Below are 23,513 nucleotides of genomic sequence, written 5' to 3' on the forward strand. Positions count from 1 at the left end.
AATCGAGCGTCGGGGAACAGAAAGGTCCGGCTTAAGTCAGGCTATGCTGGAAATTATCCGGCTAACTCAGTTAGCCAGGTACGGGGAACGGGGCCCAGAAAAGAGAGTATAGTTGACGTAAAAACTGTACATTGGAGGAGGTTGGGTGGGTGGGGTGGGGGGGGGGGGGGGTTGGGTAGGAGGGGTGGGTGGGGAACACTGTACAATTAAGCAAAACTGTACATTGGTTGATTGATTGATTGAAAACTTTATTAACAGATTGCAGAATGGGTACAGTACAGTACAGCTCAATACATACAATTGTTAAAGGGATGCAGACCAGAGAAAGACTTTCGTCTTGTTTACATCAGGGTCCCCCATTTTCAATACATCGTAACATATATGACATACAGATACAGTACTGCTACATCTATACATTTATGACATACCAGATTTGCAAATACAGTACTGTTTGTGATACGAAAAGAGTCCAGAAAAAAGAGTATATACACTTGACGTAGAAACTGTACATTGGAAGAGGTTGGGTAGGTGGGGGGTGGGGGGGACTGTACATTGGAGGTGGTTGGGTGGAGGGAGGTTGGGTAGGAGTGTGGGGGGGGGGGGGGGGGGGGGGGGGGGTTGGGTAGGAGGGGTGGGTGGGGGACACTGTACAACTGTACAAGCAAAACTGTACATTGGAATATTGACAAGACCATACTTGGTAATTTACTGTACATTGGAGGGGGTTGTGTTAGGACATTTACAGGGGCCAGTTTCGAATTGCAGTCTCCCGTAGGTGTTTTTTGAGAGTGTTTTTGAAAGTGGGTAGTGATTCACATTCCTTTACAGCTTTGGGTAGGGCGTTCCACATTGATGTGGCATAATTGCGAAACGTGTTTAGGGGGCGTGTTTGGAATATTGACAAAACCATACTTGGTCATTTACTGTACATTGGAATCAACAGTATTATGGCGTTTATACAGTTTGTTTAATTTAACCCCAGCTGAAATTCGGACAAGGTTTTAGCGTTAACGTTAGTCCGTGGCTTGGTTGTTTATTCTGAAATAAAGAGCAGCCACCTCTATCTGGCATTCAACTACAGCGCGGCAGCGCCACCTATAGGCTGGGTGGTGGGGTGTACTGAACATAATAACGACGCCCCTGCTCTGAGTACAGAACACATACATTCCAAAGGTCCTTGCCCCACAACGGCGGAACAAACTTCCCACGACAGTTAGGACAGCCGACCAATCTTTCGCCGTACATTGTTTTTAACTAACAACTACGATGAAGCCAACGGCAAATCTATTCTAATTTTAAAGGGGAACTATCTTATAAATGGCCTTTTTGAGTGTTTAGCATTGTTTCCTAGCTATGTGAACTTATATTAATATGATCTATGTCTCAACATTCTCATATTGGCGCATTCTTCCAATTCTCCTCTCACAATATTCACCCTCACTGAACTGAGTCGTTTGAAAATGTGCCTATATGTGATGTCATATAGTCACTGCTGCATGTTAATGTTGAGATAGACGACGACGCTCCGCAGTGGTTTAGGTGGCACCTGCAGCCCTAGCTCAAAACAGCTCGAGATCTTGAGGTAGAAAAATGCTGTTTTTGAGGACTTGATTAGAAATACAAAACAATGAATAAAAAAAATATATATATTACAGAGGTGTTCCATAGACTCACAGGAATTGTGTAAAAGTGCCCAAATAGTGAAAGAAATAGTAAAATAGTTCCCCTTTAATGAATGGAAGTAACAGAGGCCAACGTGACTCATATTATTAACTTGAGATCACAAACCTGTTGTGTGTGTCTTCATCTCAGGCTTCAGACCATCCAGCTGTTGATCAATCTCCTTCATGCTCTTCTGTGGTTCTTTCTCAGCAGCTGCATCTCAGTCGATCGTTGGCTCAGTATTTGTACTTTCAAGACTTTTTCAAAGCATCAACGGAGCTACTAGTTAGTTCTTCTTCTTCAGTTTTGTATAACAGCGGTTGGCAATCAACTTTTAAATGTGCATTACCGCCACCTGGTACCTTCGCACACCAAGAAAAAAATCCACACTAAATCTGTTTTCAGGTTTTCACGTCTCTCTCCCTGTCTCTCCCTGTCTCTCTCTCTCTCTCTCTCTCTCTCTCTCTCTCTCTCTCTCTCTCTCTCTCTCTCTCTCTCTCTGCTCAGGCCAGGCTCACATGGAGGAATGTAATCTTTCTAGTTGGGAGGAATGTAATCTTTCTAGTTGGGAGGAAGTCGCTGCAGAGTAAGTTATGATGTCACAAGTGTAATTATAGATTTTATATATGCAAGACATCAAGTCATGTAAGAAAGGATAATTTAGTCTCTTTTAGGCACTAATTCTTGTTCGTTTTATTTCCCCTCAGCTTGTGATGTCATAGGGGGGAAACTGGCTGGCCTGCTTGGGTTGGATGCTGCAAAATACCAGTACGCCATAGATCATTATCGCCGTGACAACAAGGTAGCGTACATGTACATGATCAACAAAATGACTGAAGCCAGCGTCCTGTTTCCGCTGGAACCTCACAGACTGAGACTATTACACAGATTATCAGGGCCGGCCCTACAATAGCAGATGTCCCTAACTGACTGACTCCCTGTTGTTGAAACCCGCATGCATGGGTGTCGTGCCCAGTGTTGTAGTCGAGTCACTAAATCTCGAGGTCAAGTCTCGAGTCCCCAAAGAAGAGCCTGAGTCCGAGTCGTCAAGGTTGAGTCCACTCCACTCTGGCAGTCAAAGAGCTGACGTGCAAATAAAAAAAGGGTCTACTTTAAACATAAATGACACAGCAGTCACCATTTCAAAGGGAGTTTATTTACTTTGTGACACAATAGCCAAACAAATGCATTAGCCATCAATATATTATGACAAATGATTAGGGCCTATTACAAAAATCAATTGACAAGTACGAATCCGAGACAGCGCCTTCCGAGTCCGAATGCAGTCAATGCTCCGGTCCAAGTCTGAGTCATCGGTGCTCAAGTCCAAGTCGAGTCACAAGTCCTGAAAGTCAGTCCAGGACTCGGACTTGAGTACTACAACACTGGTCGTGCCTCACATTTACATTTAGTAACTAATTTAGCTGACGCTTTTATCCAGAGCGACTCACAGGATCTGTACAACAAGTCAGCAGGAAGGGAAGGGCACGACGTGACTTGTGACTTGCTTTGCTTTGTTAGAATTTTACTCCCAAGATATCTGACTCACAGTCTACCATGAGCTCAAATGGAATTTCTTTGGAATAAGCGCAACAAGTATTGCTTGTTTAGTGGTTAGTCTACATGGTTCTAATTGCTGAACTGTGTTGAAGGAGGGCCTTGTGGATTCAACCGCTTGAAGTGCTCATTCCAACGGCATTCCCTTTGAGCTCCTCTGGTTGGTTAGAAGGGCGAGGCTCTCTGTGAAACATTTGATGGAACATCTCTGTACTGCTGCTACACTGCTCTGATTGATTGAATTGATTGATTAAAAATTGTATTAACAGATTGCAGAATGGGTACAATACAGTACAGCTCAATACACACAATTGTTAAGGGGATGGAGACTTTCGGCTTGTTTACATCAGGGTCCCCCATTTTCAATTCATCATAACATATATGACATACAGGTAGACAGTACTGTTGCATCTAGACATTTATGACATACCAGATCTACAAATATACAGTACTGTTTATGTGTACAAAAGGAGTCTAAAAAGAAAGTATAAATATTTGAGGGGGAAGAAACTGTACATTTGGGGGAAGAAACTGTACATTAAATGAACTGGTCTCTCACAGTAGACAAGAAATGTCGCTAATTAATGTACCATTCATTAATGTACCATTCACAGTCCCCAAAAGGCAGCAGATGTTTAACTCGGGAGAACCGTTGTACTGTCTTTTACTATTATGCACTTTTCTACTAAGGAATCTACCTTGCCTATATTACTACCTACTATGCTAATATATATTTACTACTATGCACTCAGGACTGTAGCACCCAAGTTCAACACTGTTTGACAAACAATCATACTGACCCTTAGCTGCCAGAGTTGTGCCCTTCCGGCTGACTTGTTGTACAGAACTTGTAAGTCGCTTTGGATAAAAGCTTCAGCTAAATGTGAATGAATGAATGAATGAATGAATAAATGAAAACTTTATTTAACAGATTGCAGAATGGGTACAATACAGTACGGCTCAATACACACAATTGTTAAGGGGATGCAGACCAGAGAAAGACGTTTGTCTTGTTTACATCAGGGTCCCCCATTTTCGAATCATAGTGACATTTATGACATACACAACATACATGACATCATGACATTTATGGCATAGGGACATACATGACATACAGGTGTAGTACTGTTACATTTGTGACATATATGATATGCAAATATACAGTACTGTTACCCATAGATCCTGACAGAGTATATACATACGGTGGGGAGAAGACTGTACATTAGGAGGGGGTGGGTGGGTGGGAGAGAAATATACATACTGTGGGGAGAGAATATATACATACGGTGGGGAGGAGACTGTCTATTAGGAGGGGGGGGGGGGGTGGGGGGGTTTGGACATTTACGGTGGCCAGTTTCGAATTGCAGCCTCCCGTAGGTGCTCTTTAAGAGCGGTTTTGAATGTGGGTAGGGATTCACATTCCTTTACAGCTTTGGGTAGGGCGTTCCACATTGATGTGGCATAATTGCGAAACGTGTTTAGTCCCTTGTTTGAGCCGAATCTGGGTTTAACATGATTTGTTGAGCTTCCTCTGGTGTTGTGGTCGTGGTATTCACTGACCTTTGGGAAGTATTTTGACATGTACATGGGTACCTTAGTCGTATAGTGTATCTTGTAGACCAGGCCCATTGCAAGTTGCTGTACTACTCTGTCGTCTACTCTAAGCCATCCTAGGTTGTCAAAGTGGGCAGGGGTGAGGTGGGTTCTAGGGGTAAGGTCAAGTAGTAGTCTGACCAGTTTGTTTTGAGATGTTTGTAGGTGCGGGGGTTGTTTGACCAAGATTCAGTGCTGATCAGAGTTTAGTTTGTGGTGCCAGTGTCTTCCTGTGAGGCGCAGAGGAGTTTCAGTGTCTCTTCCTGTGAGGCGGAGAGGAGCTTCAGTGTCTCTTCCTGTGAGGCGGAGAGGAGTTTCAGTGTCTCTGTCTGTGAGGCGCAGAGGAGTTTCAGTGTCTCTTCCTGTGAGGCGGAGAGGAGCTTCAGTGTCTCTTCCTGTGAGGCGGAGAGGAGTTTCAGTGTCTCTTCCTGTGAGGCTGAGAGGAGTTTCAGTGTCTCTTCCTGTGAGGCTGAGAGGAGTTTCAGTGTCTCTTCCTGTGAGGCGGAGAGGAGTTTCAGTGTCTCTTCCTGTGAGGCGGAGAGGAGCTTCAGTGTCTCTTCCTGTGAGGCGGAGAGGAGCTTCAGTGTCTCTTCCTGTGAGGCTGAGAGGAGTTTCAGTGTCTCTTCCTGTGAGGCGGAGAGGAGCTTCAGTGTCTCTTCCTGTGAGGCGCAGAGGAGCTTCAGTGTCTCTTCCTGTGAGGCGCAGAGGAGCTTCAGTGTCTCTTCCTGTGAGACGCAGAGGAGTTTCAGTGTCTCTTCCTGTGAGGCGGAGAGGAGTTTCAGTGTCTCTTCCTGTGAGGCTGAGAGGAGTTTCAGTGTCTCTTCCTGTGAGGCGGAGAGGAGTTTCAGTGTCTCTTCCTGTGAGGCGGAGAGGAGCTTCAGTGTCTCTTCCTGTGAGGCGGAGAGGAGCTTCAGTGTCTCTTCCTGTGAGGCGGAGAGGAGTTTCAGTGTCTCTTCCTGTGAGGCTGAGAGGAGTTTCAGTGTCTCTTCCTGTGAGGCGGAGAGGAGTTTCAGTGTCTCTTCCTGTGAGGCGCAGAGGAGTTTCAGTGTCTCTTCCTGTGAGGCTGAGAGGAGTTTCAGTGTCTCTTCCTGTGAGGCGCAGAGGAGTTTCAGTGTCTCTTCCTGTGAGGCGGAGAGGAGTTTCAGTGTATCTTCCTGTGAGGCGCAGAGGAGTTTCAGTGTCTCTTCCTGTGAGGCGCAGAGGAGTTTCAGTGTCTCTTCCTGTGAGGCTGAGAGGAGTTTCAGTGTCTCTTCCTGTGAGGCGGAGAGGAGTTTCAGTGTCTCTTCCTGTGAGGCGGAGAGGAGTTTCAGTGTCTCTTCCTGTGAGGCGGATTTATTTATTTATTTCAAATTCTTTTTTTGCGCAGTAATACACAATCTTTCATGCACTGTTAAAAACATGAAATAAACACAAAAAAGTGCAACAAAAGTGAAACTAGGGCTAAAAACCCAATGAAATAAAATAATAATAAATAATTATGCTTCTTAGCAGATTTCTTAGCTTAACATAACAGACCGACAGTAAGTTTGGGGGAACTAATGGGCTAACTGGGGTTGCAACAAAAGTGCAACTAGGGCTAAAACACAATGAAATAAAATAATTATAATAATAATAAATAATATATCCTTCTTAGCAGACTTCTTAGCTTAACATCACAGGGAACTAATGGGATAACTGGGAATGTTGTTTGCTCCTGACAAGAGTCTCAAAGTCTGGGGTGATGGTAGACAAAGCAACTCTGAGGTCATGCTCAATGTCCAATCTGTTCCTCTGCTTTGTCTTCAGCTGGACCAGAGCTGAGAAGCCACTTTCACAAAGATAGGTAGTGCAAAAAAAAATTATATAAAAAAAAAAATGTATACACATCCGCGACCCACTCAAAATGGCCCTGCAACCCACCAGTTGAGAAACACTGGTCTATAATGTACACAAAGATGGAAAATATCTGCCAGCAATTTGTTGGATCCATTGAAACCCGCAAACATATGTTCGGGTCTTTTGTTCATTAGTTCAGTAGTGTGTATACTCGCAGTGGTTCTCAACCTTTTTTTGGGTACTGGAACTCCTGCATATTTTGAGGCAAGGCAGGCAAGGTTTTTTGCAGTCCTCAGGGACCCCCACCCCCTCTATATTATATGTAAAGTTACTGGATACCTTGTGGTGCTGAATACGTTCATTACACTTTATTTTATTTTATGGACCCCCTTGCAATTACACCACAGAACCCTGTTTGAGAACCCCTGGTGTATGATATTTGTTATTTTGTTAAGTAGTTTTCAGTTTTTAGTACATGACAATACACTTACTAATTATTTATTTTATGTTATTTTATTTAAAATGCCATACTTTGTGTGACATACTTGTCCATAGCTGTTGTTTAAAGAGTTTAGACACTGACTGAACAATAAATAAGTATTTTTGAAGGATATTTTGGTTGATCTATTTGGGTTATTCATTGAAGTAGTTCTGCTTTTAGAACTGTACTTATTTTGAGCTTTTTGTTCTTGTAAAGCTATTGTAGTAGACTCAGGCCAGTGGCACATATCCAATGACTATAAATGTATCAGAAAAAGGTAAATTCAATGGTTCTCAATGGAGATTATTTTAGACGAGATAGCACCATGCTCATTGTATTTAAGAAAACATATACACAGTGTACCATTGCCACCTACTGGCCTTTCTTTGTATTGCTGGTTGTGAATGAATGAATGAATGAAAACTTTATTTAACAGATTGCAGAATGGGTACAATACAGTACGGCTCAATACATACAATTGTTAAGGGGATGCAGACCTGAGAAAGACGTTTGTCTTGTTTCCATCAGGGTCCCCCATTTTCAATTCATATAGACATTTATGACATACATAACATACATGACATTTATGGCATAGGGACATGTAAATACAAATACCTCCATACATACGGAACACTGCTAACTAGTAGTACAACATCTACAAAAGTCATTTTCCGTGGGATTTTTATAAACTTTGGACTGTGACTATAGGGGAATCGGAGCAAGTGTTTTAAATTTGCAACTGATCTCCATTTTGACGCAAATGCAAATACATCAGAAAAGTTGGGACAACCCTTCAGTTATCAATTATCCAGTAGTAGTAATTATGGTTCCTCAATATATACATTTAACATATTACAATGTAGGCTATGTGTTACAGCACTACATTTGGTGTGTCCCCCCCAGGAATTGCTCTTGAGAAAATGTAATGTAATTGTCCCCCCCAAAGTTGATATCAGATTTTCGCCCCTTATAGCATTCTATTATGATATCATTATGACATCATGACATTCTGTCCTGACAAATTTGTATTAAAGGATAAAAACTAAGGATTTGTATAGTCGACTTTGATTGGCCAAACTAAACAAATATTTAATAAAAAAGCATTCCATTGCAAAAAAATTACACACAATTTTTTAAACGTTTTTATTAAATGAATATATTTTTTATTTTTTTATTATTCCAGTTGGGGTCTGGGGGGTGCTGTCTGATTTAACCTAAATGGAATGACACACACACACATTTTTTTATAAAAAACGTTTTTTTTTTTAAATTGTTTAATAAAAAAAAAGGTTTGCAGATAAAGATTAGGCTACACTAATATTATAGTATTAAAAACTGATGAGTTATATTCAAAAGTTGATTGAAAAGTTGAAAGTTGATTTAAAGTTGATTTAATAAAAAAAAATACAAATTTAATGAGATTAATCACTATTCTCTGTGTGTGTGTGTGTGTGTGTGTGTGTGTGTGTGTGTGTGTGTGTGTGTGTGTGTGTGTGTGTGTGTGTGAGAGAGAGGTTATTTTCTTTTGTACAGTATGTCCGGGTCATTGTTTAGGACGCACGCTAGCGTTCAACTAAAAATGTAATGCCATTATGCCATTTTTGTAATGTTTTGTTATGTTGCTGTCAGTGAGTCTGTGAGCAGGAAAGGTTACGCCTTTAAGGGCTCTGCTCCAAGTTATCCACACGAGTCGGTCCAATGGAATGCGCGCACAATCAAGTGGTCAACATCCCCTGATCCCTGGATAACACAGTAAGTAAGTGGCACATTGCATTCCGCTCCTTGGACCCGCAAAACCTTCCGAACAACATGAAGCCCAAGGATCTGGCGACGAGGCTGTTTGACTTCCACAGACACTCGGGGGGAGCCGGTGAGAGCGCCCAGTATCGCCGGCAGCTGGACTGCGCCGCGCCGCCGGTGGAGAAGGAGATCCACAGGCGCGAATGGTGCTGCAGAGAAGTGAACCTGTCCTTCCTACCCGAGAGGTACGAGCCGCTGGAGGAGGAAGAGGAGTCAGCAGAAGCCAGAGGCAAGGAAGAGAGGAAGAGCAGGAGGAAGGACAAATACAAGAAAGTGAAGAAGGTTGGTTCTCCTCCTCGTGAGTTTCAGTTGTTCAGGCCCACCAGTGGCTTATGGAAACCACGAGTTTATACATTTTGATGTGAATATAAGGCTGAGTAAATAATTAAGGTTGAAATGTGTACATTCGTGTTGTACAAACATCCTATTGATGCCAAAATCATTACGTGTATTGTGATCAAGATAAGATAAGATATTCCTTTATTGATCCCCCTTGGGGGAATTCGGGTGTCATATGGAAATGGGGGACCCTGATGTAAACAAGACAAACGTCTTTCTCTGGTCTGCATCCCCTTAACAATTGTGTGTATTGAGCCATACTGTATTGTACCCATTCTGCAATCTGTTAAATAAAGTGTTCATTCATTCATTCATTCATTCATTCATTCATTCATTCATTCATTCATTCATTCATTCATTCATTCATTCATTCATTCATGGCAGCATGGGGAGGGGGGAGAGGAGATATACAGGTATGGGCAGGGTAATAGTAGAAAGACATACATATAGGCAATCAAATTAGATGTGAATATAAAAATATGAGATAAATAAACGGGTGAATGTCAGTGTCTCCTTATGTGTATAGTAGGTTCAGTGTGGGTAAGTTGAAACACTTAAACTTCAGTCTCTCTCAACATGGCATCAATCAGAAACTGAACAATCGTGTGTATGAACTGAAATGTAGTATGGAAACCTATTGGATCAACATAATTGCAGGTATTAAAATGCATTGAAATCTAAACCAGTACAAATTTTCGTATTATTATTATTATTATTATGAATTTAGCTTGACAGTTAACTCATTCAACGCCAGACCCGATGATAGTCGGGTTAACTCGCCGACCGTTCAGCGCCAATCACAAGTATAGTCTGGTTTTAATCGTTATTTCTTTTATTAGCGATATCCATTCATTTTCATCCATCCAGCCTGATGTTCTGTTTCATTAGGGGCTCTGCTTGGCATCACTACTGCACTATCTCGCGTACGTGCACGCGTACTGAATAAACCACAAATGTACCTCTAATACCAGTATTAGTCTGACCACACCCCTCATCAGCTTACCTTCATAAGCAGGTGTGTGGTCACCTGCTCTCCTCCTTCTCGCTTTCACCACAAGGAAGAAGTGCCTCGGTAGATTCCCACACTTGACACCATGATGGAAGAAAGGTTTAGGAGCAGCTTTGGGAAACAAGGATACGTTGACATCATATCTTTATTTTCTCTCTCACTATTTTCGAGAAAATACGGTGATATTGTCTTCGTACTGGAGTGTCTGGAAGATGATGATCATTCTAAAAACCCTCCACCGGTTTTCGTATTGGGAGCACGCCGCTGCATGCTTCTCAACTGCAGTTCCTTGCTGTGTTTGTTGGGGTGAAACCTGTCAGGCCACAGCTGAACTGTCGGACATGCCGCTGTTGTGAGAAGCGGTGCGTTCCAGGTTGGGTGAGTAGTGTTTGCTGGCGGGCTCCACTTGTCTGTTAGTGCTATGGGGGCTACTTGACAAAGTTTATGGAAACCGGCCCCAGGCTAGGGTCCTTTGTTCAGCCACCTAGGCGACAGAAGACCTTGGTCTGAAGACCATTATAGTTTTAACTAGTGGGCCGCGACCATTGACACTGGTGATCCCTGTGTGTTCTGGACGAGTGGATTCTCTCTGTCACCGTGTTAAGGCCCCATCTTTCATATCCAAATGAGAGTATTCCTTCACGAGGGGATATGTGCATGTAATGTGCGATAGCGGCAGATTCATGTTCAAAGTCAGCTACACAGGCCAGTTGGTACTGTGCTGATTCCGTCGGATGTGGTAAAGTCACCGTTGTGAAGCGGTGTTGACATCTTGTTTTCTCTTTTCTCTTAAAAAGTGAGGAGAGGTTCAGAACGGCGGCCTGTCTGGGTGAGTGTTATGTCATTGTTTACATGTTCATAGCTTACGGTTAGCCAGTCAGCTGTTAACTGCTGCGTTAGCCTGCTGGATCGCTGCATGGCCTGCTTAGGGCCTACTATTAGCCAGTCAGCTGTTAGCTGCGGGGCTAGCATGTCGTGGTCGCTAGGTAACGTTAGCTTGCTGCTATGGCCATGGCCTGGCGCGGGGTAGCTTAGCTTCTCGCGCGCCGCCGTGAGCTCGCTTCTGATCGCGTGCGTCGTTAGATCGGCGTCTCGCGAGCGGAAGCAGTAGCACCCGAACGGTTGGAGCGGCCGTTAGCTTGATAGCTTTTCTGTTGAACGTGCTTTGATTTTAACATGTTTTACACTCTTGACTACGACGTCATCCTTGACAGGGGATGTTTCGTCGACCCTGCCCTGAGCCAGGACGGCAAGGTTGCATCAACAGAGGACTGTAGTGCGGGTTGGAGCGGTGACGCTGCCCAGTTCGGACAACACAGGAGCGGCTGTGTTTCCTACGGTGTCTGTGACTGCACTTCGCTGATCTGCGTTCCGGGTAGGAACGGGGTTGACCAGACCTCATAACACGTCTTCTGGTTTTACTTTGCTAAATGTATTGTGAATAACGGTGTTTTTCCCAAAACGTGTGTTGCTACAATGCATTTAGGATACGTTGCGGGTTATGTGTGAGCTGTTTTTGTCACTGGCAGTTAGCTTCTCCGTGCAAACGGGATGTAATGATCTGGTTGTTGTGTGAGAAACACGGCCGTGTACTCACAACTAAGGTAACTAACCTATGAAGCTATGCTTGGTGACAAGTGAGTAAAAGAATGTTCTTTCTCAGACTGTAATGACAATGAACAGTGTGTTCACACATTAACAGGTTTTCCTGTTTTAACTGGCCATATTGAGGGTAAAATAGGAGGATTGTGTTTTCCCCCCCGGTTCCCTGGGGACTTTTTCATCCTCCTGTCAGACATGTTGTGCATTAATTGTGTCTTTTGTGTGGTAGGGATACGATGTAACTCTTAGCTTGATTGCTGAGGTTGTGCTAAATCTGCTGGAGAAACTTATTTCCTAAAGGGAAATTGGTTTGGTTGCTGTCATGTGTGCTTAGCAAGGCCTGTGGTCGATACTAATCAAGAATGATGTATTCTCTCATTGTGAAAAAAACGGCGTTCCTCTGTTGAGTGTTTTTGCCATTTTTTGTAGGTGATGATGGGTTGTGTGTGTCATGTGACCTACAACTGGGTTGTACTGGCCACAGAAGCACATGTGTATGTTGGACCGGGGTTCTTAGAGCCCTCTCTATTCTGTGTTTTTCCTTAGTAAAAATCAGATAGCAGGTTAGCTCATGCGCTGTGTGGAGCTGTGAAACGCTTCATAGAGCTGACTATGACTGTGTCATATTCTCTTTTTGTCGTTACATCGTATCATGGGTGTGGGGTCGTAAAGGGGTGAACTGGTAACCTTTCCTCTCCCCATTGTTCTGTCGGTCAGGGGTACACCCCCTGTCCTTCAAGGTTCCCGTCACGTGGCGGTTCGGCACGTTACGGGGGGGGGGGGGGGGGGGGGGAGTTCCTGGTCCCACGGCCTGGTATATTGGGCGTGTGCACCGCAGGAATTCCCCCGCCATAGAGTACGTCACCGTGCGCGTCTCTGTTGGTAGGACTTCCGTGTGCTGTTCAGGTCCATGTGATGGATCTGTTTTCAGGGGGGGTGGTCAGGGCTCCTCCTCACCATGCGCCTATTCAGGCCTTCTGTGAGTTCGGACTCCTTCTTCCATGTGAGGAAGCCTCCATCAGAGTACAGAGCCTTCCTCCTCAGATTGTCAAAGTGAGTGGACCCTCTAGAAGGGTCCTTTTCTATTGTATGTATATTCGATTCAATTCGTTTATTGAGTGTGTATGGGTTGAGTGCCTCTTCCCCGGAGGCCCTAAAACCAGTTTTTTACATGGCTCAAGGTGCAATATATTCTTTTCAATCTGTACAGCTCGCGTGGGAAGTCTCTCTGGGGATCCCCGTCTCTTTCCTATGGGAGGGTGGTGGGATGTAAAAATGTGAACATTTTTTACCCCGGCTGTGTAGACTGGGATACATACTGTTGATGCTTCCTTCTTTCTATTCCAGAAGTGTTGGAGTTAGGGAGTGTCACACCCCTCTTGTCGTTCCCCTGGGCGCCTTGGGGATTCAATGACAGGTCTAAATAGCCTGTTCATTGATGGGGGTGTGTCCCGACGCACGTATAGTGCTAGCTCGCTGTAAACAGGCGATTGACTGGCACGCCTTGGTTGCTTGTGGTTGAAACAGCGTTTTTATAAAGCAACTGAGATGGGGGTTTTTCCTCTTCCGACGACCACATCCCATGACCTGGGTGGGTTGTCGACGGATTCTCGTTCATGTCTGGGGGATGATGACGGGATGGATCTGAACATATGTGGTGGGGTCTCACGCCCTTGGGGTGGGCCACCAGGCGCGGTTCGTCCGAACGTCTGGGTGGCGTCTTCTTTTCATGTTAAGATCAACACGCATATCTGCCCTTCTCCTGGAGTAGGCATGTCGGCGTGGTTAGGGCACGGGACTGGTTCTGGTCACGCTGGTCCAGATCAGTTGAACCCGTTGTCCGCCGGGGATGCAGATCTGCTGTTCTGGTACCCTGAGGGACTTGGGCTTTTTTCAGGGGGAAAAATGCCAGGTCGGTCTGGGTGTCACAGGGTTAAGCGCTATGGAGACCCTGGTTGGGTATGTTTTTACTCAGCACTGTCGTCATGGCTTACAGCCATGCCATTCTGTACGCGCTCGATCTCGTCGGATCTCGGCCGCTACACAGGTTGGTCCTGGTTAGTACTTGGTTGGGAGACCGCCTGGGAATACCAAGTACGGTGTGCTTAGGGGCTGGTTCTCCATTATTTTTCGCTCCTCTCTCACGCATGGCGAAGAGGGGCCTGTGGGGGTGGTTTTTTGACCTCCTCTGGTGACCCTGTGCTTCCCGTACCGCCAGGCCCGGTCCGAAGTGATGTTTGCGACCCGTAGGCCTGGGTTAACCCTTTTTTGAAAACTGAAACACTTGTACTGCGGTATAGCCGGTGTATACCCGCAGGTGTGTTTTGGAGTTTTTTCTTGAGGGGTTATAGGAACAACCACCGCATTGGGTAACACCGAGGTGGTTGATTCCCTGGTGTGTTGGAGCAGTGTCAACTCCCGGGTTCACCGTTTGAGGGTGCCCCTGCACGTTCATGACGTCTGCCAATCGTGTCAGCCTTCTCTGCCTCGACCCCTCTGGGTGGGGGTTTTTAAATGGAGGCTTGGTCATGCAACACCGCCAGCTTACGCTCCTTCCGCCGGGGCGGCTGTGTTCAGCTGTCCCCTCTGGCGCCTGTCTCGTCCGCAGTCTCCAGGCTAGGGTTAACAGCCTGTTGCCTGGTTTTTCCCCGGTGCGCTGCCTGCTTCCGTTGGTTAACCTTTTTTGTGTGCTTACGGCCATGCTGACTGCCTGTTCTGCAGGGTCAGTGTGCCGGGCGGTGTACTATTGGGGGGACAGGGCCCGCTCGGCTTACGGCCATACCAACCTGAACACGCCCGATCTCGTCCGATCTCGGAAGCTAAGCAGGTTCTGGCCTGGTTAGTACTTGGTTGGGATACCGCCTGGGATTACCAGGTGCAGTAACTGGGGGGCCTTTGTCCGAATACGCTGGCGATGTGGGGGGCGGGGCACTACGTGCCCACCTGGTGGGGTCTTGATGCTGGCATCATGGACTTCTCCGGGCCCCCATTCCAGGGAGTCCAGTCCTTTTGGTGGGTCTGGGTCTTCCTTCGCGCTCCGCTGCTACGGCCTTGCCACGGGGTTGGGTTTGCCCTTGACCCCGTGATTCTGGGGGCAGTGACGAGGTTGTTCCTCCGTTCGTTCCCGGGTGGCATGCGGGTTGTGCGTGTGTGTAGTCGTGGGGTCAAGCCACGGTCTGCTCACCCTGTGCGTTAAGTTGCTTGAGTGCCTCTTCGCACGGTCGGGTCCGTCGCCTTCCCGTGAAGCCTCTAATAGGGGGGATACCCTCCATTAGGGGGGGTCGGGGGGGCTCGGCCCTCCCTGTTCTGATGGTTTTGGGGGGCTGTCAGCGGGGTGTATTTGTCAGCCAGCGGCTCCGCTTGGCCTCCCTTTGTGCAGTAGTGATGCCAAGCAGAGCCCCTAATGAAACAGAACGTTAGGTTATGACTATAACCAAGTTCTGTTAATTAGGGGTGACGCTTGGCATCAGACGGCCGCTGCAGCCCTTGACCTCACCTTGTGGTGAAAGCTTGGGAAGGAGGAGAGCAGGTGACCACACACCTGCTTATGAAGGTAAGCTGATGAGGGGTGTGGTCAGACTAATACTGGTATTAGAGGTACATTTGTGGTTTATTCAGTACGCGTGCACGTACGCGAGATAGTGCAGTAGTGATGCCAAGCGTCACCCCTAATTAACAGAACTTGGTTATAGTCATAACCTAACGTTATTATTGGGAATGGGTCTGAGCTCGCAAAAGGGCAAATACCGCCGCCTATGCCATCCAGCTTCTTTTCTGGGACGATCCGAGCTGTGCTGGCGGGGTTTTAATACTCAGGCGAGGTAGGCCTATACAACGATGGCATGGAACAGTAACCCCGCCCGCCCGTTCATGTGTAACGCTCGGAAATGTGCGACGGACCTCCACGAGCAGTATTTGGAATGGCGATCGGATATTGGATTATTTCTTTTGCATTACATCAGATACCAGGTAAGGACTCTACATATGAAACCTTGCGTTGATCTGATATTTCTTTCTACCGGGATAGCGGCTGTCTGTGTGTGTCTGTGTGTGTGTGTGTGTGGCTGTGTGCCGTTGGGTGCAGGAAGGGACTGGGGGAGCCTCGCGCTACGAGGCCCTTTTCATTCTTGCATGAGGAAGGATAATAACGATGATCTAGCGTTGATTTCAGGATGATTAGATAATCAGGCGAAAAATGACAACGTGTTTAGTGTATTCCACTAAAGGGCTATTATCCCGTATTTTTCTGGGATTACTAAGAATCAGCAAAACTATATTCATATTCAAAACGGTATAAAACGGAAATGTACGGATGAAAAAACAATCCGTTTTGTACATGTTGACTGGAAGCAACTCACTGATAATCGACGGGTGTATTAGACCCATAGCTATAATATAAGATACATTTTAAGCACTCGCAAATCTCGCAGTCCCCCCATTGATTAAAGCGGTGGCGTTCTAGCGCCCTCTCGCGCATTAAGCGATGGCGCAGAATGAGTTAATGAGCGTTAATGAGTTTGAATATCTCCTCCTGTGATGTCATCAGAGGAGACTGACTCCTTGTGTGAATTACAGGTCAATTAAATGATGCAGATGAAAAAGTAAAGATGAGGATTGCAATAGGGATTGCTATTTTTTCATCTACATCATGGAGCTGTAATTGACACAACACAAGGATTTAGTGTCCTCCGATGATATCATAGGAGGAAATATTCAAACGAATTAATAACGTTACTCCTCGCCAAATGAGAGTCCGCGCTGGCAGGTGAAAATATGCGACTGGCTGCCTACACATGTATCGGAGGAGGGGACATGCGATGGGCTTCTATCCTCCCTACAACCGGCCAGTGGGGGGCACATGCGAGCAACGTTCAAGACAGGGGAGGGGAGAATTGGCACGGCTAAATTGGGATGGGAGAAAAATAGAAAAAGAACAGAAGAAGTGGATCAAAAAAACGAATTAATAAACTCTCAATAACCGTTCCTTCGTTTAGTATTGTTGAGAATTTGGTTTTGAAACCAAGCCATGTTTCTTCAACCAGCTCATCTGACCAGTGCAGGCTCTCCAGTTCAAGGTTAAAGGCCTCGCTAGAGTAAGTTTTGAGGTCTCTAGATGTGACTGTTTTGTGACAGCCAGCCTTTTGTTTTAGCTTTTTGCGGTTAGCCTAGGCATTGTCCAACTAACACCTCTCCCGAAGGCTAACCGGCACTGTCCGCTTCCATTCATTGTGCTAAGCTAGGCTAACGTCCAGCCAGATAGCTTTCTACTGAACGCACAGAGAGGAAACTGGTATCTATCTTCTTGTCTCTATCTGGAGAAGACGGTAAGCTAATTTACCCAAAATGTTGGCGTGTTCCTTTAACATATGGTTCCTAACTATAATACCGTTACAGAGATGACTTCTGAACTTCAGAGTGACCGCGACCTCGTGTTCACTGCAGTCGACCAGCCCCTTCCTGCGGAGGGAACATGGAGTGCTGTTGTCTGAACCGGTTTGCTTAGTTAAGTCAGAGAAGTCCAAACAGAGCTGAGCTGGTTCCCTCCTGCGGTGCAGCTATTGTCTGAGAACCACACGCAGGCTTACAGTTCCGCCAAATTGCTTCTGCTCGTGACCCGTTTCAATCTATAATCCCTGTCAAAACCATTTGTGGGGAAACTTGCAATCGCCTCCTTTTGGGGGAAAGTATAGGTATACATAAATAACATGATGATGATAATAATAATAAACTTAATTTTTATAGCCCCTTTCATTCAAGAATTGCAGCCCAAAGTGCTTCACAGCAGTAACATAGACATAATATAGACATAGGCATAACATTTGCAGAATAAGAGCAAGTGCAGACATAAAAATATAGGCTTAAAATTAGCATAATGAAGATAAATATAGACAGGCATAAAATGTGCAGAGAATTGACATAAAATCAGCAGAGAATTGACTAAATAAAAGTAATGTATAAAGTGCACACATAAAATAAGTATAAAATAAACAATCGGAATAAAAACAATGCATACGGTGCATACATATACAAATAGACAGTACAATAATCTTAAAATGTGGCAGATGATGATGTTATTTATTTAAATGAGCCATGAGCCAGTTGTGTTCATTCATAGTTAAAGACGGTAGAGGTTGAGTACTTTAATATCTAAAGATGGTAAGTTAGAGTGTTGTGTTCATTCATAGTTAAAGACGGTAGAGGTTGAGTGCTTTATTATCTAAAGATGGTAAGTTAGAGTGTTGTGTTCATTCATAGTTAAAGACGGTAGAGGTTGAGTGCTTTATTATCTAAAAATGGTAAGTTAGAGTGTTGTGTTCATTCATAGTTGAAGACGGTAGAGGTTGAGTACTTTCTGGTCATTATATCACATTCACACTCCAAGTGATTTAGATTGACTTTACAACTGCAAATACATGGGCTTTCCAAACAAATATCAAAACTGAGTCATACGGTTCTTCAAAGGTTTCAAGTATTCCTATTATTCCTATTATTATAGCTCCCATCAGTTGACTAACGCCAAAATAGACAGACATAAATGGACACACAATAAAAAAGTAAAATGAGTAAAATTCTGTGGTGGACAAACAATATAATCAGTACTTAAGTAAAAAGTTAAAAAAGGTAGCAGCAGTAAATGAAGGTAAATTAGTGCTATTAATGGGAAGGGGGGAGGGACTCGTGAGCCATTGTACCGCTCAGTCCGTGAGCGCAGCGAGATGAGCCGTCTCATAATAAATAAATAAACATGGGCTCATTTATACTGTTCATATTGTCAAGTTTGAAAAGGTCTGTATAACGGCAGTTAACCGCTTCCTTTGCGAGGCAAAGTCCATACATCAATAAAAACAAACTCTCTTAAAGGAACACGCCAACATTTTGTGAAATTAGCTTAGCGTCTTCTCCAGAGAGAGACAAGAAGATAGATAGATAGCTATCTGGCTGCACGTTAGCCTAGCTTAGCACAATGAATGGAAGCGGACAGTGCCGGTTAGCCTAGGCAAATGTTCCAACTAACACCTCTCCCGAAGGCTAACCGGCACTGTCCGCTTCCATTCATTGTGCTAAGCTAGGCTAACGTGCAGCCAGATAGCTTTCTACTGAACGCACAGAGAGGAAACTGGTATCTGTCTTCTTGTCTCTCTCTGGAGAAGACGGTAAGCTAATTTCCTCAAATGTTGGCGTATTCCTTTAATATACCTCAGTAACTATGACCATCAGACATGTGTTGTGGAGAACCGGTATAGAAAATGCTAGAGAATCTGAGGGACATTTCTGACACTCTGCAGATGGAGGTTCAAGTCCCAATGTCTGCGTCTTCATCTGCGTGGTCCCACTTTGAAACCCCTCCCCCTTCTCCGTCTTCTTCCTCACTGTCTCCACGAAGTAAGAACATCCACCAAGAAGCTGGACTAACAAATTCAATGTGAATTGATTGTCGTTTTGTTTTGCATATAAGTCGATTCATCTCAACGTATGTGTGTCTGTGTCTGTCTGTCTGTGCATCTGCGTGTGTGTACATGCATGTGTCTGTATGTATGTATGGATGTATGTGTCTGTGTGTGTATATGTCTGTCTGTCTGTGCATCTGTGTGCGTGTGTGTGTACATGCATGTGTCTATGCATGTATGTGTCTGTCTGTCTGTCTGGCTGTCTGTCTGTCTGTCTGTCTGTCTGTGTCTGTGCATCTGCGTGTGTGTGTGTGTGTGTGTGTGTGTGTGTGTGTGTGTGTGTGTGGACATGCATGTGTCTGTATGCATGTATGTGTCTGTGTGTATATACTGTAGGGCTGTCCCCGATTAAGGATTTGTATAGTCCATTTGTAGTCGCCAAAATTAGCCGATAGTCGACTATTAGTCGACTATGAAAAAATAAAAATAAAATAATAATAAGTATAATATATATATTTATTTTCATCATTCCATTTGGGCTGTGGGGGTACTTAATGTCTGAAGGAGTCGACTGAAGGCTTCTTGTCCTCTGCAAAAGTATGCAATTGGTCCACTGATGGATACATCTTGATATTTGTCTAGTCTGTGTTCATTAGATGGGTGAAATCCTCTTTCAGTGCCTCTGTGCCTGTTTTCTTAGGCAGTTAGCTTCTGGTATGTGTTTTCTTTTAAATAAAATAATATAGCCTATATATATATATATTTTTTTTTTTGCATTCGACTAAGAGGTTGGCAGTCGACTACGGCTCCTTTCGATCGATTAGTCGACTATTCGACTAATAGGCGTCAGCCCTAATATACTGTATGTCTGTCTGTCTGTGTCTGTGCGTGTGTCTTTCAGAATGTTGGGACGGCGTTGCGCGCCACCTGGAAGTGCCTGCTGCTTGGGCTTCACCACTTCGCCCTGGGCTCCCAGATCACCGCAGCAACCAACCTAGCCCCGGAACACCATCCCTGGAGGGGCATGTGTGATTAACCCTTTCACTGCCACACGACAGCCGGTTAAGGGGAGACCCCCACCATTTTCCTGATTTTGGGGCAATTTTGAGATTTTTGTATAATGTTGCCCCTTTACATGTCTTCTTTCAAACTAGTGACAAGAAAACGTAAAAAAAAACACATTTAGTTTCTTTTTTTGCTTCATTTTGCATGATTGCGTCCATAAATGTGCACATATTGAATGGGGAACTGCCTCATTTACATATATAAACATACAATTCAGAAAACTTGCAATATATTTTTTCTTAGTTTATATGTACATAACAAACTGGGAAAGTGTCATAGTGATATCTATTCAAATATTCTTTTAGCCTATTAGGGGGTACAGTAATCAGTTGTGTTGTTTGTTAGTACACTGTTACTACTACTACATCATTATTATTATGTTATTATGTTATTCAGTTATGAGATGCGGATGCGGAGCTAATGATGGAGCATCGCCGTCGGTTGTGTGATAGTAAAGGGGTTAACCTTCTGTCGTGTGGCAGTGAAAGGGTTAAAGACCATTTTCAAACTTGACGACGTGGACATTCTGAATGGACCCGAATAGATTTCATGTTTTGCGGTCAAGGAAACTATGAAAGAAGAAGCTCCCGAACACACATACGGCGCCGAGCAGCGTGGAAACGTTCAGTTCGGCCGACGTTGAGTTGAGCGGGATCGGCCGTCTCCTTTAAAACCTTGGGTGTCAGAACCCCGGGCCCCACCCAACCACCTCCAATGTACAGCCCCCACCCCACCTGCCCAACCTCCTCCAATGTACAGTTTCTACATCAAATGTATATACTCTCTTTTTTAGACTCTTTTTGTATCACAAACAGTACTGTATTTGTAAATCTGGTATGTCATAAATGTATAGATGTAGCAGTACTGTCTATCTGTATGTCGTGTATGTCATATATGTTATGATGAATTGAAAATGGGGGACCCTGATGTAAACAAGACGAAAGTCTTTCTCTGGTCTGCATCCCCTTAACAATTGTGTGTATTGAGCTGTACTGTATTGTACCCATTCTGCAATCTGTTAATAAAGTTTTCAACACACGTACACATCCACACAAAAATCAAGAAAACAGACATCCAAACCAAAACAAAACACATATACAATACAGACCCCCCCTCCCCCCAGACAACGAAAACATACAAACAATAACAAAAAAACAAGAAAATATATACAGTATATATATATATATATATATTTATCAATGAACACGTCCGAGTCCTCGTCTGCACCTTCCGAGTCCGAATGCAGTCAATGCTCGAGTCCAAGTCCGAGTCATCAGTGCTCGAGTCCAAGTCGAGTCACGAGTCCCAGTGGCGTCGCGTGGGTAAAATAACAGGGGAAGCCAAAAAAAAATTATTAAAAAAAAAATTATTCAATATTTTTATTAATAATTTTTTTTTTTTTTTTTTTTTTTAAAGTCAAGCAGTCACCATGTACACTACAGTATGGCTCGGCGGCCAGTCAAACGTTATTTTTATTTATTTAACAGATTGCAGAATGGGTACAATACAGTACGGCTCAATACACATTTACGATGAATTGAAAATGGGGGACCCTGATGTAAACAAGACGAAAGTCTTTCTCTGGTCTGCATCCCCTTAACAATTGTATGTATTGAGCTGTACTGTACTGTACCCATTCTGCAATCTGTTAATAAAGTTTTCATTCATTCACACACAATTGTATAAGGGGATGCAGACCAGAGAAAGACGTTTGTCTTGTTTACATCAGGGTCATTAATACTGCTGGAGCATTGGTTAATTTTTGGTCCGATTTTTCCTTGCGCGATTTTGCGCGCCGCGTGGGAGCAAATTCGAGACACATATTCGGTTGCAAAAAGGTGTCCCACGGTCTCCTCTATGGCCGTGAATATTTTCACGCGGATCGGAATCACGGCGCGCCCGTGGGACACTTTTCCGTTTCGGCGAGTTTATTCCACGCTTTCTGTTTTCCTTTTCTAAGCATTTTAGGGGCTACATGTGAATCAGTAAAAGTTGCTTGACGCCCAGATGTTTCCACGATAGAAAGCTCGCGTGGATCCCATAATAGGCTCACTTAATACAGCGTTTTTAAAATCACGCGACATTTTCAGGGTCGCGAGCCGACCTTTTCCCCTCGTTTTCGATGATGGAAGTGATTTAGGAAAAGCTTCGGCACGCCGAGAGGTCCCCGTGGATTTAATCTCGCGAGGATCGGGGCAATATTCGGCCCGTGGGAACAGTTACGGGTTAATACAATGTTCAGAGTGCAGAGGGGAAAATATGGCACCTGCCCCGCCTCCAGGTGGAATATTATGCTGAACGTCTTCCTCCCAGCTCCGTTTTAAACTTTTAGGGTGTGGCCAGTGGCAGTCAGCTCGAATCTGATTGGCTAGGATCGGATTTGGAGTTTGGACTCACTCTATAATGCTGGAAGCCTGGAGAAAGAGACCTACCCACTGCTTCTCTCCTATACTAGCTGCAGTAGTGAGCACAGTCTGACAGTGTGTTAGAGGGAGTGAGAAGGAGAAGAGGGAGACATTAAAAAAAAAAAAAAAAAAAAAAACACAGATGCACAGATGAATGTAAACTATATTAAAAAAAAATTATATTTTAATCTTTTTTTTTTTTTTTCATATTTCATATTTCATAATTTGATATGAAATTTATAGGGAGGCATGGCTTCCGTTGGCTTCCACAAGGATTCGCCACTGACGAGTCCTGAAAATCAGTCCGGGACTTGTAGGGGCTTATTAAAAATAAACGGATTCAGAGGCAGGAAATACTTAGCGGGGTGGTGAGCATGGAACCAAAACAGGAAAAGAGACTAAAAGAGAGTGGAAAACAAAACACCTTCTGCAGGATGCGGCTGGTCCTGCAGAGGAAGTCAGAGCATGTACCCCCCCAGCCCACCCCGCCCCCTCACCTCTGCTGCTATAGGCTGAGTTGACAGCTCTCACAAAAACGAATATGTCAGGCTAGCGTGTATGTGTGTACCACTAGAATTCATGGGATGTGTGTGTGTATTTCAGGCACTCTTGGATATCAGTAGGCAAGAAGAAAAACAGACAGTAACTGTATCATACAAGGTGTGTGTGTGTGTGTGTATGTATGTATGTATGTATGTGTGTGTGTATGTATGTATGTATGTATGTATGTATGTATGTATGTATGTATGTATGTATGTATGTATGTATGTATGTATGTATGTATGTATGTATGTATG

General features: G+C 44.3%; 1 protein-coding gene across 1 annotated transcript; it reads left to right on the forward strand.

Moving 5' to 3' along the window:
- The first annotated feature begins 8,881 nt into the window (after nucleotides 1–8,881).
- LOC311229217 (uncharacterized protein) lies at nucleotides 8,882–21,638 on the forward strand. Its single transcript, XM_084315290.1, has 2 exons — nucleotides 8,882–9,190; nucleotides 20,148–21,638. The coding sequence occupies exons 1-2, from the start codon at nucleotides 8,918–8,920 to the stop codon at nucleotides 20,280–20,282; spliced, it is 408 nt and encodes a 135-aa protein (XP_084171416.1). The 5' UTR covers nucleotides 8,882–8,917; the 3' UTR covers nucleotides 20,283–21,638.
- Nucleotides 21,639–23,513: the final 1,875 nt, after the last annotated feature.

Source organism: Notolepis coatsorum, assembly GCF_963971535.1.
Source record: "Notolepis coatsorum genome assembly, chromosome: 5".
Classification (NCBI taxonomy): domain Eukaryota; kingdom Metazoa; phylum Chordata; class Actinopteri; order Aulopiformes; family Paralepididae; genus Notolepis; species Notolepis coatsorum.

Bases quoted from the DNA above. Each gene is read 5' to 3' on its own strand.
- LOC311229217 (XM_084315290.1), top strand. From the start codon at position 8,918: ATGAAGCCCAAGGATCTGGCGACGAGGCTGTTTGACTTCCACAGACAC. The intron at 9,191-20,147 runs GTTGGTTCTCCT...TGTGTCTTTCAG, and splicing joins AATACAAGAAAGTGAAGAAG to AATGTTGGGACGGCGTTGCG.